This window comes from Pseudophryne corroboree, chromosome 5 (assembly GCF_028390025.1).
Source record: "Pseudophryne corroboree isolate aPseCor3 chromosome 5, aPseCor3.hap2, whole genome shotgun sequence".
Lineage (NCBI taxonomy): Eukaryota > Metazoa > Chordata > Amphibia > Anura > Myobatrachidae > Pseudophryne > Pseudophryne corroboree.
The window spans coordinates 698,351,153-698,366,463 of NC_086448.1; the positions used below are offsets into that span (position 1 = coordinate 698,351,153).

The 15,311-nt window shown below is 45.6% G+C and overlaps 1 protein-coding gene across 5 annotated transcripts in view; it reads left to right on the top strand.

Annotated features, from left to right (window-relative positions):
- The window catches only part of C5H8orf34 (chromosome 5 C8orf34 homolog), a 603,368-nt gene that overhangs the window by 547,207 nt on the left and 40,850 nt on the right, over nt 1–15,311 (top strand). For 2 of the 5 annotated variants that reach the window (XM_063923875.1, XM_063923876.1), the window contains 2 exons: nt 7,058–7,151; nt 7,255–8,163. In XM_063923875.1, coding sequence (XP_063779945.1) covers nt 7,058–7,151; nt 7,255–7,331 — 171 coding nt within the window. In that variant the 3' untranslated portion in view covers nt 7,332–8,163. Of the gene's footprint in view, nt 1–7,057; nt 7,152–7,254; nt 8,165–15,311 lie in introns of those variants that run through there. The other 3 variants (XM_063923877.1, XM_063923878.1, XM_063923880.1) reach the window with 3 other exon arrangements.

Sequence of the window (15,311 nt, forward strand, 5' to 3'; positions counted from 1 at the left end):
TCACCGCCAGCGGGTGGGCTCGGAATTCTGAGCCTTTTCCTCGCACCCCCAGTTGCGGGAGAATGTGAAGGAGGAGATGTTGACAGGTCGCGTTCCGCTTGACTTGACAATTTTGTCACCAGCAGGTCTTTCAACCCCAGCAGACCTGTGTCTGCCGGAAAGAGAGATCCAAGGTAGGCTTTAAATCTAGGATCGAGCACGGTGGCCAAAATGTAGTGCTCTGATTTCAACAGATTGACCACCCGTGAATCCTTGTTAAGCGAATTAAGGGCTGCATCCACAAGTCCCACATGCCTAGCGGAATCGCTCCCTTTTAGCTCCTTCTTCAATGCCTCCAGCTTCTTCTGCAAAAGCCTGATGAGGGGAATGACCTGACTCAGGCTGGCAGTGTCTGAACTGACTTCACGTGTGGCAAGTTCAAAGGGCATCAGAACCTTGCACAACGTTGAAATCATTCTCCACTGCACTTGAGACAGGTGCATTCCACCTACTATATCGTGCTCAATTGTATAGGCTTGAATGGCCTTTTGCTGCTCCTCCAACCTCTGAAGCATATAGAGGGTTGAATTCCACCTCGTTACCACTTCTTGCTTCAGATGATGGCAGGGCAGGTTCAGTAGTTTTTGGTGGTGCTCCAGTCTTCTGTACGTGGTGCCTGTACGCCGAAAGTGTCCCGCAATTTTTCTGGCCACCGACAGCATCTCTTGCACGCCCCTGTCGTTTTTTAAAAAATTCTGCACCACCAAATTCAAGGTATGTGCAAAACATGGGACGTGCTGGAATTTGCCCATATTTAATGCACACACAATATTGCTGGCGTTGTCCGATGCCACAAATCCACAGGAGAGTCCAATTGGGGTAAGCCATTCCGCGATGATCTTCCTCAGTTGCCGTAAGAGGTTTTCAGCTGTGTGCGTATTCTGGAAAGCGGTGATACAAAGCGTAGCCTGCCTAGGAAAGAGTTGGCGTTTGCGAGATGCTGCTACTGGTGCCGCCGCTGCTGTTCTTGCGGCGGGAGTCCATACATCTACCCAGTGGGCTGTCACAGTCATATAGTCCTGACCCTGCCCTGCTCCACTTGTCCACATGTCCGTGGTTAAGTGGACATTGGGTACAACTGCATTTTTTAGGACACTGGTGAGTCTTTTTCTGACGTCCGTGTACATTCTCGGTATCGCCTGCCTAGAGAAGTGGAACCTAGATGGTATTTGGTAACGGGGGCACACTGCCTCAATAAATTGTCTAGTTCCCTGTGAACTAACGGCGGATACCGGACGCACGTCTAACACCAACATAGTTGTCAAGGACTCAGTTATCCGCTTTGCAGTAGGATGACTGCTGTGATATTTCATCTTCCTCGCAAAGGACTGTTGAACAGTCAATTGCTTACTGGAAGTAGTACAAGTGGGCTTACGACTTCCCCTCTGGGATGACCATCGACTCCCAGCGGCAACAACAGCAGCGCCAGCAGCAGTAGGCGTTACACGCAAGGATGCATCGGAGGAATCCCAGGCAGGAGAGGACTCGTCAGAATTGCCAGTGACATGGCCTGCAGGACTATTGGCATTCCTGGGGAAGGAGGAAATTGACACTGAGGGAGTTGGTGGGGTGGTTTGCGTGAGCTTGGTTACAAGAGGAAGGGATTTACTGGTCAGTGGACTGCTTCCGCTGTCACCCAAAGTTTTTGAACTTGTCACTGACTTATTATGAATGCGCTGCAGGTGAAGTATAAGGGAGGATGTTCCGAGGTGGTTAACGTCCTTACCCCTACTTATTACAGCTTGACAAAGGGAACACACGGCTTGACACCTGTTGTCCGCATTTCTGGTGAAATACCTCCACACCGAAGAGCTGATTTTTTTGGTATTTTCACCTGGCATGTCAACGGCCATATTCCTCCCACGGACAACAGGTGTCTCCCCGGGTGCCTGACTTAAACAAACCACCTCACCATCAGAATCCTCCTGGTCAATTTCCTCCCCAGCGCCAGCAACACCCATATCCTCCTCATCCTGGTGTACTTCAACACTGACATCTTCAATCTGACTATCAGGAACTGGACTGCGGGTGCTCCTTCCAGCACTTGCAGGGGGCGTGCAAATGGTGGAAGGCGCATGCTCTTCACGTCCAGTGTTGGGAAGGTCAGGCATCGCAACCGACACAATTGGACTCTCCTTGTGGATTTGGGATTTCGAAGAATGCACAGTTCTTTGCTGTGCTGCTTTTGCCAGCTTGAGTCTTTTCATTTTTCTAGCGAGAGGCTGAGTGCTTCCATCCTCATGTGAAGCTGAACCACTAGCCATGAACATAGGCCAGGGCCTCAGCCGTTCCTTGCCACTCCGTGTGGTAAATGGCATATTGGCAAGTTTACGCTTCTCCTCCGACAATTTTATTTTAGGTTTTGGAGTCCTTTTTTTACTGATATTTGGTGTTTTGGATTTGACATGCTCTGTACTATGACATTGGGCATCGGCCTTGGCAGACGACGTTGCTGGCATTTCATCGTCTCGACCATGACTAGTGGCAGCAGCTTCAGCACGAGGTGGAAGTGGATCTTGATCTTTCCCTAATTTTGGAACCTCAACATTTTTGTTCTCCATATTTTAATAGGCACAACTAAAAGGCACCTCAGGTAAACAATGGAGATGGATGGATTGGATACTAGTATACAATTATGGACGGGCTGCCGAGTGCCGACACAGAGGTAGCCACAGCCGTGAACTACCGCACTGTACTGTGTCTGCTGCTAATATATAGACTGGTTGATAAAGAGATAGTATACTCGTAACTAGTATGTATGTATAAAGAAAGAAAAAAAAACCACGGTTAGGTGGTATATACAATTATGGACGGGCTGCCGAGTGCCGACACAGAGGTAGCCACAGCCGTGAACTACCGCACTGTACTGTGTCTGCTGCTAATATATAGACTGGTTGATAAAGAGATAGTATACTCGTAACTAGTATGTATGTATAAAGAAAGAAAAAAAAACCACGGTTAGGTGGTATATACAATTATGGACGGGCTGCCGAGTGCCGACACAGAGGTAGCCACAGCCGTGAACTACCGCACTGTACTGTGTCTGCTGCTAATATATAGACTGGTTGATAAAGAGATAGTATACTCGTAACTAGTATGTATGTATAAAGAAAGAAAAAAAAAACCACGGTTAGGTGGTATATACAATTATGGACGGGCTGCCGAGTGCCGACACAGAGGTAGCCACAGCCGTGAACTACCGCACTGTACTGTGTCTGCTGCTAATATATAGACTGGTTGATAAAGAGATAGTATACTCGTAACTAGTATGTATGTATAAAGAAAGAAAAAAAAACCACGGTTAGGTGGTATATACAATTATGGACGGGCTGCCGAGTGCCGACACAGAGGTAGCCACAGCCGTGAACTACCGCACTGTACTGTGTCTGCTGCTAATATATAGACTGGTTGATAAAGAGATAGTATACTCGTAACTAGTATGTATGTATAAAGAAAGAAAAAAAAACCACGGTTAGGTGGTATATACAATTATGGACGGGCTGCCGAGTGCCGACACAGAGGTAGCCACAGCCGTGAACTACCGCACTGTACTGTGTCTGCTGCTAATATAGACTGGTTGATAAAGAGATAGTATACTCGTAACTAGTATGTATGTATAAAGAAAGAAAAAAAAACCACGGTTAGGTGGTATATACAATTATGGACGGGCTGCCGAGTGCCGACACAGAGGTAGCCACAGCCGTGAACTACCGCACTGTACTGTGTCTGCTGCTAATATAGACTGGTTGATAAAGAGATAGTATACTACTAATATTATATATACTGGTGGTCAGGTCACTGGTCACTAGTCACACTGGCAGTGGCACTCCTGCAGCAAAAGTGTGCACTGTTTAATTTTAATATAATATTATGTACTCCTGGCTCCTGCTATAACCTATAACTGGCACTGCAGTAGTGCTCCCCAGTCTCCCCCACAATTATAAGCTGTGTGAGCTGAGCAGTCAGACAGATATATAATATATATAGATGATGCAGCACACTGGCCTGAGCCTGAGCAGTGCACACAGATATGGTATGTGACTGACTGAGTCACTGTGTGTATCGCTTTTTTCAGGCAGAGAACGGATATATTAAATAAACTGCACTGTGTGTCTGGTGGTCACTCACTATATAATATATTATGTACTCCTGGCTCCTGCTATAACCTATAACTGGCACTGCAGTAGTGCTCCCCAGTCTCCCCCACAATTATAAGCTGTGTGAGCTGAGCAGTCAGACAGATATATATAATATTATATATAGATAATAGATGATGCAGCACACTGGCCTGAGCCTGAGCAGTGCACACAGATATGGTATGTGACTGAGTCACTGTGTGCTGTGTATCGCTTTTTTCAGGCAGAGAACGGATTATAAATAAAACTGGTGGTCACTATCAGCAAAACTCTGCACTGTACTGAGTACTCCTAATGCTCCCCAAAATTAGTAAATCAAGTGTCTCTCTAATCTATTCTAAACGGAGAGGACGCCAGCCACGTCCTCTCCCTATCAATCTCAATGCACGTGTGAAAATGGCGGCGACGCGCGGCTCCTTATATAGAATCCGAGTCTCGCGATAGAATCCGAGCCTCGCGAGAATCCGACAGCGTCATGATGACGTTCGGGCGCGCTCGGGTTAACCGAGCAAGGCGGGAAGATCCGAGTCGCTCGGACCCGTGAAAAAAAACATGAAGTTCTGGCGGGTTCGGATTCAGAGAAACCGAACCCGCTCATCTCTAGTAATAATGTTAGTGGCTGACACCACAAATCGGCTTCACTCAGCCGATAATCATATATGAGTTGCCATATCTTCAACAATCTCATAATGATACTGATAGTACTGATAATATAGTCTGCTTTTATCCACAGTGTCTGATTCCTCTAGAGGATGATATCGCTTTTTATATATTAATTATTATATGACTGCTCAAACAGAACTCTTTGCAGATATAAAAAGTGTCTAGGTCACGTTATCCAGACCCAATCGAGATGTTACCTGTCTGAGTCCCATCCTTATATTTACATTGCTCTACAGGGGAGATTGTTTCATATGATACAGGTAGTACACGTGACAACACATTTGTAGTGCTTTCTATTGGTCAGTCCATTTAAGTGCAGTAAATTGTTCAAATAAATTGTGAATAGGAGCGCAACACTGTGCAGCTGAAAAACATACATTTTAATTGAGAACAAATAAACAATATAATATTAATATAAATTTAATAATCTAAAAATCACAAAAATCCACAGAGAGCAACAATAAAATTGTATGTGAATAACTGAGTTGGACTCTGATAGTAAGGACTTAATAGTGGGCTCCACCACAAATTCTCAAACCATTAAGCAGACCACTACTTAAACCAATGATCTGTTTAAGAATCAGTGGTTGAGCCCACTATTAACTCCTTACTATCAAAGAGTCCAACTCCCATTTGGTCCAGAAAATCTAAAAAATAAAGATATTAATTTTTATGCTTAATGTTGCTTAAAATATTATTACAAATTATTCATGTGTAACAGTAGCAGTAGTGCCGTTATCATGTATACAGCAGTAGGATCCAGTAACATGTGAGCAGCAACAGCGTGATTATAAATAAACTACCAATACTATGCCAGTAGGCGTAAGATGAAGTAAGAAGTCCACAATGCTATGCCACTAGACGTAATAGATCAAAGTAAGAAGCCAATAATAAAAGCAATACCAATTAATAAGTAAACTGTAGTATAAGCATCCAGTAATGTTTCAGAATTAGTTACACCAAGTACTGTACCATCAGCAATGTAGTTGTGCCCAATAAGGTTGGATACAGTAGTGCCCAGTCATATGCCAGCAATGGAAGTAGTTCTCAGTAATGTACCACTAGTAGTAGTGGTGCCAGGTAGTGTACCAGTTGTAGTGGTGCCCAGTACTTTGCCAGTATAATTAAAAGTGCCCAGTAATGAGCCAGTAGAATTAATAGTGCCCATGAATGTGCCCGTAGTGTACCCAGTAATGTAACAGCAGTAATACTGGCATCAAGTATTAAGTCACCAGTAATATGGTGTCCACACTCACCCCACAGTATCTGACACTTATTCCTCCATATTTGTTGTCTCTAGCGGTACGGTTGTGTGACCTACAGTACTTGTAGCTTGTCATGCAAGTCAAACATATATATATAATAATGTCCTTACAACAGGTGCTATAACAGCATCATTTGTCCTGCTCACTAATTTTCCAAAAATACGCCTGAATGCATGTAGTACAAACCAACACATCAAGTATTTAGTAATTGAAATCGGAGTCTCATTATGTATGAACGCCGCTGCAAAACACTTGTAGTGCCTTATAAATAAAATTTAATAATAATAATTATTATTATTATTACGTAAAAGTGAGTTGGTGCATACACATGTATTCTCTGTACAACCAGTGTAAGTATTATACCACATACACACAATTGTATAGACAAGCAACCAGTCAAAAGTGCACTCTGAGAAAGAACCTAATATATATATGTATATGTGTGTGTGTGTGTGTGTGTGTGTGTGTGTGTGTGTGTATATATATATACAGTATATATATATATATATATATCTGTATATAAATAGACTGTACCAATATAAACAATCTTCAGACACTTTTGCAGACATTAAACGAACATGTAATGGAAATACTGGCATCAGACTTTTGTAACAGAAAGATTCTTTATTACTAAAATCAAAACAGAATCCAGCTTGGGAACGTGGGGTGTTTTTGGCAAGTCTGTGCCCATTCTCAAACACATGGAGGTGGCATGCTGACTTTTCATTACCCGCCTGCAAAATTCTATTCACTTAATATATTTGGAAAATGGAAATATTATGTCACAACACACAGAATAGCTGTGAAAACATATGGTTATGTATTTGCATAGTGACTTGAACACTGATGTTTTGTAAGCTAACATTCATGTTTTCTGCTTCAATATTTTTTGACACAGATGTTAGAAATTACAGATGTTTATATAAATAAACATTGTTCGTATTTCTTTGTTAGGAGGAATCTTATGAACAACTCCAGGGTTCTCGTCAGCCCTGGATACTCCCAAGTGACACGGACAGTGAAGGCGTGGAGACAGAAAAGGAGATACGTAAGTCTTAGCTTAAGTATGAGAAAATTAAATGTTATTGGCGCAAGTGATCTTGTTGTAATGCATTCCTTTAGTGACTTCCTTCACCAATTTCTACATTTAGGAAACACAAACCGATTTTTACTGCATACAACAGGAATTTTGAACTACAAACTGAAAATAATCGAGGATTGGAGTTGAAAACCCCTGACCTACAGGCACTGGCATATTTATAATGGCTGCAGTGTGTGTGGTGCACACGAGCCACCAGGGATCCACAAGGGCCCACACACACACCTGCACCCATTTTTTTCCATACTTACCCTTCGGAGCCCCGCGTCGTCGACAGCAGCAGCGCTGCAGAAATCACTGAGAAAATGGTGCAGTGGCCATTTTCCCAGCATTTCGCAAATGTGCTGAAGGATAATCACTGGGAAAATGGGCACAGCTCCATTTTCCTGGAGACCTGAATATGCACACCAGACTCTGGTGACCCTAGTGCAAAGAGTCCACAGTACTCCCGGATTGGGAGGAGGAGGCCCAGACAGAGTCTGCACACAGGACTTTTTCTCTCTTGATACACACTGCCTACAGGGTTAAAACATACAGTAGGTTTTAAGTTCAAAGGTAGTTACATAGGTTAAATAGCAGGTTAGCGTACAGGTCTTCTAGCTTTGCCCTGCTTAGAAGCGATATAGCGAGTATAGATCCTCATTTTTTCACAGTACAGTCTATAGTAGCTGCCCCTGCCTCAGTAGTGTGTACAGTACTAAATAAGAGAGCCTGAAATAGCCTTAGCATTCTATATAATACTAGCTGTAGTACCCAGCGTTGCCTGTGTTTTGTTTATGTATTTTTTTAAATTATTTTCTCTCTCTCCCTCTCCCTCCTTCTCAACTCCCTCTTCTCTCTTCCACTGACACATTCTCCCCACCTCACTCTCTCCCGCATTTTCTCTCTTATCTACCCCTAACACTTTCTCTCCACCTCTCCTCTTCTCTTCCCCACTGTCTCTCTCTATCCATGCCCCCTCACTCTCTGCTGTGCATCTTTGACACTAGTGGGAGGAGTTAGAGTTCAAATAAACTGTTATTACATTCCAATATGATGACATCCTTTTTATCACCAGTCGATTTTACTATATAGATTATAGCACGTAACTTTAAGTCAGAGAGAGTCAAGCAGCACTTGGAGATGATATCATATTGCTGCTTGCGAGATGCTGCATTCTTCCCGGCTGTTTCACATTGCAGCCAGGGTGTATAGGTACTGTAGGGACAGAGAAACTTTTATTTCATACTCATAGAGCTGTGAAAAAAATGTAGTTACCCTTTCAGATGCTTGCTGCATGTATGTACAGTTAAAGGTGACCTTCATGTATCTTGGAGACAATTATATCTACACAGCAAAGCTGGTGTAGCTAAAGGCAAATAAAGTACAAACATCTCCCAGGAGTCAGGACAAATAGAATTCTGTGAACTGTGACTGTGCAGCAAGTATATTTCTCATGTCTTATTTACAATGCCTGACCTGGCAACACAAAGTGCTTTAATATACTGTACATAGATAGTGTTATGGTTTACCCTTACTTTACAGTTTGGTCAACAAAATTATAATTTTTTTCCCATCCTTCAAGAAAATACTAAACATTTTAATATAATTATTTCTATGTTTAATATTTTTGATGGAACAGATTAGATGATACTGTATTTCCCCAATGTTTGAGTCCTGCGCACGCGCAGAACCTGTTTTGCGCCTGTGCAGAACAGGTCCTGTGATCACGGCGCAGATATGCGAAGGCCTCTACCTGATTGACAGGCAGAGGCATTCGCGTGGTGGTGGCGGTGGTCATGGTGAAAATGGGGGCGCGCTGTCCCCGTTTTCCGGGAGTGGCGGGACCAAGGACTGCGACACGAGACGCAGTTACCATGGCCTCAGAAGGCGCACTGCAACGGCAAGGCTGAGAAAGCTTAAGCTTACTTAACTTGCCGTCGCCGATGAGGAGGTGGTATGCACCTCCTGCATTTGCATTGCTAAGGACTGCAATTGCCGCATTTGCAATCCTTAGTGAATTAGGCCCTTAGACATGCCTTGTCTTATCAATTTTCTGTGGAACCTCCCCCCATTCAAATTTCTGGGCTTTCGCAGATGCCTTTCCCGCTCTTATTGCATTATTTTGTCGTCCCATCACGATGCTAGTTTTCCTTCTGTCAAGGTGAAATGGGAGGATTTTGTGCAGTCCCACCTCACTTCTCTGTTTGAGCTCCAGAGGTAAGTGGAATGGATGTAGGTAGGAGGATTTCTGATGAATTTTTGGATTATAAAGGGCATGTAAAGGAAATTCATATTAGGGGCATGTGGAGGAGATCTATAAAGGGGCATGGGGGAGGGGGGGGAGGTGGCATTTCCAGACCCTTTGGAGTGATTTGATGACATAATGAACATGTGGAGGTGTCTAATGACATATGATGGGCATCTGGAGGGACCTGATGGCATATTATCAGCATCTCGAGAGTTATGGAGGCATATCAGGGGCATCTGGAAAGGCCTGATGGCATATGAAGAGGCACATGTAGGAGTCTGATAGCATATAAGGGAATGTGGAGGAGTTTGTGCAGTGCTGATTTTCCTCCTAGAGATGCCACTGATAACGAGCATAAAAGGTCACATGCAGTACTCCCAACAATGGGGGTCATTCCGAGTTGATCGCTCACTAGCAGTTTTTAGCAGCCGTGCATACGCTAAGCCGCCGCCCTCTGGGGTGGGTATTTTAGCTTAGCAGAAGTGCGAACGAAAGGATCGCAGAGCGGCTATAAAAATAAATTGTGCAGTTTCAGAGTAGCTCCAGACCTACTCCTAGCTTGCGATCACTTCAGACTATTCAGTTCCGGATTTGACGTCACAAACACGCCCTGCGTTTGGCCAGCCACGCCTGCATTTTTCCTGGCACGCTTGCGTTTTTTCAAACACTCCCTGAAAACGGTCAGTTGACACCTAGAAACGCCCATGTCAATCACTCTACGGCTGGCATTTGGGATTGAAAAGCGTCGCTAGAGATTGTGTAAAAATACATCGGCCGTTGTGAAAGTACATCGCGCATGCGCACTGCGCCGCATACACATGCACACAAGTGCCGCTGTTTCACTTAATTGCTGCGCTGCGAACATTTTTCACTAGTGATCAACTCGTAATGACCACCAATGACAGGGAATGTTTTATGGCAGACTGTCATTTGCACTCTCCTGCTGAGACAAAAAAACAACAACGCAGCAATAGCCCCCAAATATCATAGGTACATTGGTGGTCATTCCAAGTTGGTCGCAGCAGCAATTTTGTTAGAAGTTGGGCAAAACCATGTGCACTGCAGGAGGGGCAAATATAACATGTGCAGAGAGAGTTAGATTTGGGTGGGATGTGTTCAAACTGGAATCTGGATTGCAGTGTAAGAATAAAGCAGCCAGTATTTACCCTGCACAGAAACAATATAACCCACCCAAATCTAACTCTCTCTACAAATGTTATATCTGGCCCTCATTCCGAGTTGTTCGCTCGCTAGCCGCTTTTCGCAGCAGTACACACGCTAAGCCGCCGCACTCTGGGAGTGTATATTAGCTTAGCAGAATTGCGAACGAAGTATTCGCAATATTGCGAAAAGATTTTTCTGTGCAGTTTCTGAGTAGCTCGAGACTTACTCTTCCAGTGCGATCAGTTCAGTGCTTGTCGTTCCTGGTTTGACATCACAAACACACCCAGCGTTCGCCCAGACACTCCCCCGTTTCTTCAGCCACTCCCGCGTTTTTCCCAGAAACGGCAGCGTTTTTTCACACACTCCCATAAAACGGCCAGTTTCCGCCCAGAAACACCCACTTCCTGTCAATCACACTCCGATCACCAGAACGAAGAAAAAACCTCGTAATGCCGTGAGTAAAATACCAAACTTCTTAGCAAATTTACTTGGCGAAGTCGCTGTGCGAACATTGCGCATCCGCAATTAGCGGAAAATCGCTGCGATGCGAAGAAAATTACCGAGCGAACAACTCGGAATGAGGGCCATGGTTTTGCCCAATTGCTAACAAACTTGCTGCTGCAATCAACTCAGAATTACCCCCATTGCACGGCAATATGAGGTTAAGGTGACATTAGGGCCTATGTGATATGACTTGTTCCTTGTGACTTACAGGATGTATTATTCTGAGTAATGTTCAGCAATAGGACTTTACTGCCCTATAGTCCCCATGCTACTCTCTCTGACTGATTTAACATTTCTGTTTAATCACTAAACTGACAAATATTTTTTTCAAAACTGCTCAGAAGTTGACAGATTTTTTTTGTGATTGAATTAGGTTAAGAACATCTACTTTAAACTTATTCATCACGATTTTATTGTAAGAATAAATAAAAAAATAAATTTCTCTAGCATCCGTAAGGGATATTGTGGAAACTAGTACGATGGGGTATAGATGGGGTCCAAAGGAGCCAGCGCACTTTAAATTTCTTCAACTGGGTGTGCCGGCTCCTCCCCTCTATGCCCCCTCCCACAGGCAGTTTTTAAAAAAGTGCCCTCAGGAGAGGATGTACATCTCTGCAGATTGCTTGTTATTTTCGGTATACTGTTTGGGCAACAGCATACCTGTGCCATGGGAGTTAGGGGGGGAGGACGGTCACCGGCCTTACAAGGTGCAGAGCCGCTTCCCCGCTGCAGGACCACCATCCTGAGGGGTTGTTGTTCAGCGGGACACTGCGCCTTGGCTGTCACAGCCTGAAGGTGACATCGGTGGTGAGTACAAACCAGGGGCCACGCTAGGGGGGTCCCCCGGTTCAAAGTGCGGCTGACCATGGGCGCGGCATATGGGACCCTCCTGGGGCGGGTCCTGCTAAGATCCCCGTCTAGAACTGACACAAAAGGGCTTGACTAGCACTTGTGCCATGTTTTAAGCTATGTAGGAGACTTTGCCAGTATAAATATTCATTATAGCTCTGGCGCTATTAGAGGGGGCAGAGCTAACTCAGATCGGGACCTGAGGCGTTTTGGTGCCTTCCTCTGCTTACTGCAGCCATCTACAGCACACACAGCGCTTCCTGCCTCACAACACACGCTGAAAAACTGGTACAGGGTGTAGCAAAGGGGGAGAGCCACTTGTGTACACTATCCTGATCCTCTTTAGGACTAAAATTGTTTGTGTTTACTGTGTTTTAGGAAGCTGACAGCCTCATTGGGGCTGTGCAGCTCAGGCTGTGCTGGTGTCCTCTCTCTCTGGGCGGGATGTATTAACATACGTCGCCGCCATGTTGATCGCATATGTACTACTAACATATGCGATCAACATCGCAATGCGATGACGGAGGCCCCCCGCGATACCTGTAAGGTGGTGTGCGGGGGGTCTCCGTCAACTCCCTGGTCTCTCCTTCTCCTCAGCTGCCGGAAACAAGGCAGCAGGCTGTCCCCGGCGCCTCCTCCTCCCCCTGCACCCGGAAGGACCTCTGGCTGCGTTGCTAGGGGGAGGAGGAGTTTACCTTCAGGGGTCCAGGCTGCCTGGAGGAAGGTATGCCGTGGGGGGGGAGGGGCAGCGGGTTGTGGCGGCCGTCGATAAGAAGCCCATAGACTTCTATAGGATAACGCCATCCAAAGATGGCGATACCCTGGGCGGCGTAAAAATGGCGACCGGGTTTTAGTACATTTGAAATTGCGGTAAAACCCCCGAAAATGGGAGTTTTACAGCATATTTCCCTTAGTATATCCCACCCTCTGTCTCCTCTCACATACAGTAGGGCAAGCTTGCAATTTAACTGTCTGTGTGTGTGTGTGTATGTGTATGTTATTGTGCTTACTGTGAAATATGGGTAAACACAAACTGTGCAGTGTATGTCACACCAGATTCCCTCCATTATCTAATGATTCTGTTTCTTGTGAACAATGCAGTCAATCTTCACAAATCAGTGAAGGGGTTGGGGGAGAGGGTCCAGAGCCCCACTGGTTAGGGTCTCTTAAGACTATGATGTCAGTATTGTCTTCCCAGCTCACTACTAATGTGCAGAAGACTCAGCTACTACAACAAGCTGTTGCAGTTTCAGCTGCTAGGGCAGATGCACAGCCTACCCCCTCTCTCATGTAGGTGCACAGAAGGCGGGTTTACCTGCTCTGCTATCTGATACAGATGATGATATACAAGATGATGTGGATGACCTGGATCCCGTTAGGGGGGATCCTGATTCTACTCAGGGTATTGAACCCCTCATTTTGGCTATAATGGATGTGTTAAAGCTCCCTCTAGAGGACGCTGCATCACAGCAGTCGTTTTTCTTTATACAAAACAAGCCCAATGTCACTTTCCCTGATTCTACAGAGTTAGATGACTTATTCAAACAGGCCTGGAAAAATCCCCCCCAAAAATGCCAAGTGTCCAAAAAGTTTTGCGCACTTTCCCATTTGCTCCTGAAGGTAGAACATTTTTGGAGGATTCCCCTGGGGTGGATGTCTCAGTCTCTTGCCTGTCTAAGAAGGCGGTGCTGCCTGCCCCGGGCTTCTTTACCATGAAGGATCCTGGGGATTGGAAGATAGAGACTACCCTAAAGGCTATATACACTGCAGCTGGCCTCTCACAAAGACCGGTCATTGCGGGTTGCTGGATGACCCATGCTATTCATTCTTGGGCCATTCAAATTCAGGGGGGTCTCTCGGGGGATATGCCCTTAGTTACTATGGTAACCCTACTGAAGCACATTCAGGACACTACACGTGTCCTCTGTGATTCCCTCAAGGAGATGAGGAACATTAATGCTTGGACGTCTGCCATGGCAGTGTCGGCACGCAGGGCCTTGTGGTTGCATCAGTGGATTGCGGACACAGAATCCAAACGTAGTGTGGAATCCCTCCACTTTTCTGAGGAATGGCTTTTTGGGGTTGAATTGGATACCTGGATTTCCAAAGTTACGGCTGGGAAATCCACGTTCCTCCCCTCTGGGACAATCGAAGGCCAGAGATGCCTCCAATGCAGCTAGAGGCACCAGAGGTAAGTCCAGAAAACCTGCAAGTACCAGTTCTCAGGAACAGCCCACCGGTTCTGCTTCCACTAAGGCCTCAGCATGATGGTGCCCACCCACTCCGAGGGGATCTCGAGGTGGGAGCTCGACTGTGTCACTTCAGCTGCGTCTGGGAGACTTCCTGGGTCAGAGAGCTCGTTCCTCAGGGCTACAAGCTGGAGTTCGACAGTACCCCCCCCCCCCCAATGATTTTTCAAATCAAGTTTACCAGCTTTGGAGGATATGCAAGTTACATTGTAACAGGCTCTTGGTGTGAGGAACGCAAGTATCCGCCTGCAGAGTTTCACTTGGGACGTTTCCTGCAGGCTGGTATGGATAAGGGCTTACGTCTGGGTTCCATTAAGGTCCAGATTTCAGCCCTCTCCATTTTCTTCCAGAAGAAATTGGCAGTGTTACCAGAAGTTCAGACCTTCTTGCAAGGGGTACTCCACATACAACCACCTTTTGTGCCACCTACGGCACCCTGGGATTTGGATGTAGTGTTGACATTTCTACAGTCCTCCTGGTTTGAACCTCTGATGACGGTAGAAGACAAGTACCTCACATGGCAGACAGTGATGTTACTGGCTTCTGCTCGACGTGTCTCGGAATTGGGGGCCTTATCGTGTAAAAGTCCATACTTGGAGCGGAGCTCCAGACTAGACAGCAGTTCCTGCCGAAGTTGTCTCCCCGTTCCACCTGAATCAACCTATTGTAGTTCCATCCAATTCTGATGCTTCTGCTCCTCCGAAGGCTTTGGATGCAGTGCGTGCCTTGAAGATCTATGTCAAGCACACAGCTCGGGTCAGAAAGACAGATTCCTTGTTCCTAAGATGCACAGAAAAAGGGTTGCCCTGCTTCAAAGCAGTCCATTGCTCGTTGGATTAGGCTTATATCTAGCAGGCCTATGTGTCGGCAGCCTTACCTGTTCCTAAGTTTCTGAAGGCCCACTCTACAAGATCAGTGGGGTCTTCCTGGGCGGCTGCTGGTGGAGTCTCGGCCTTGCTGCTACCTGGTCAGGGAAGAACACCTTTGTGAAGTTCTACAAGTTTGATACGCTGGCCAAAGAGGATACCCAGTTTGGGCAGGTGGTGCTGCAGCAGTCTCCGCATGTTCCCGCACGTTCTGGAAGCTTTGGGACGTCCCCATCATACTAGTTTC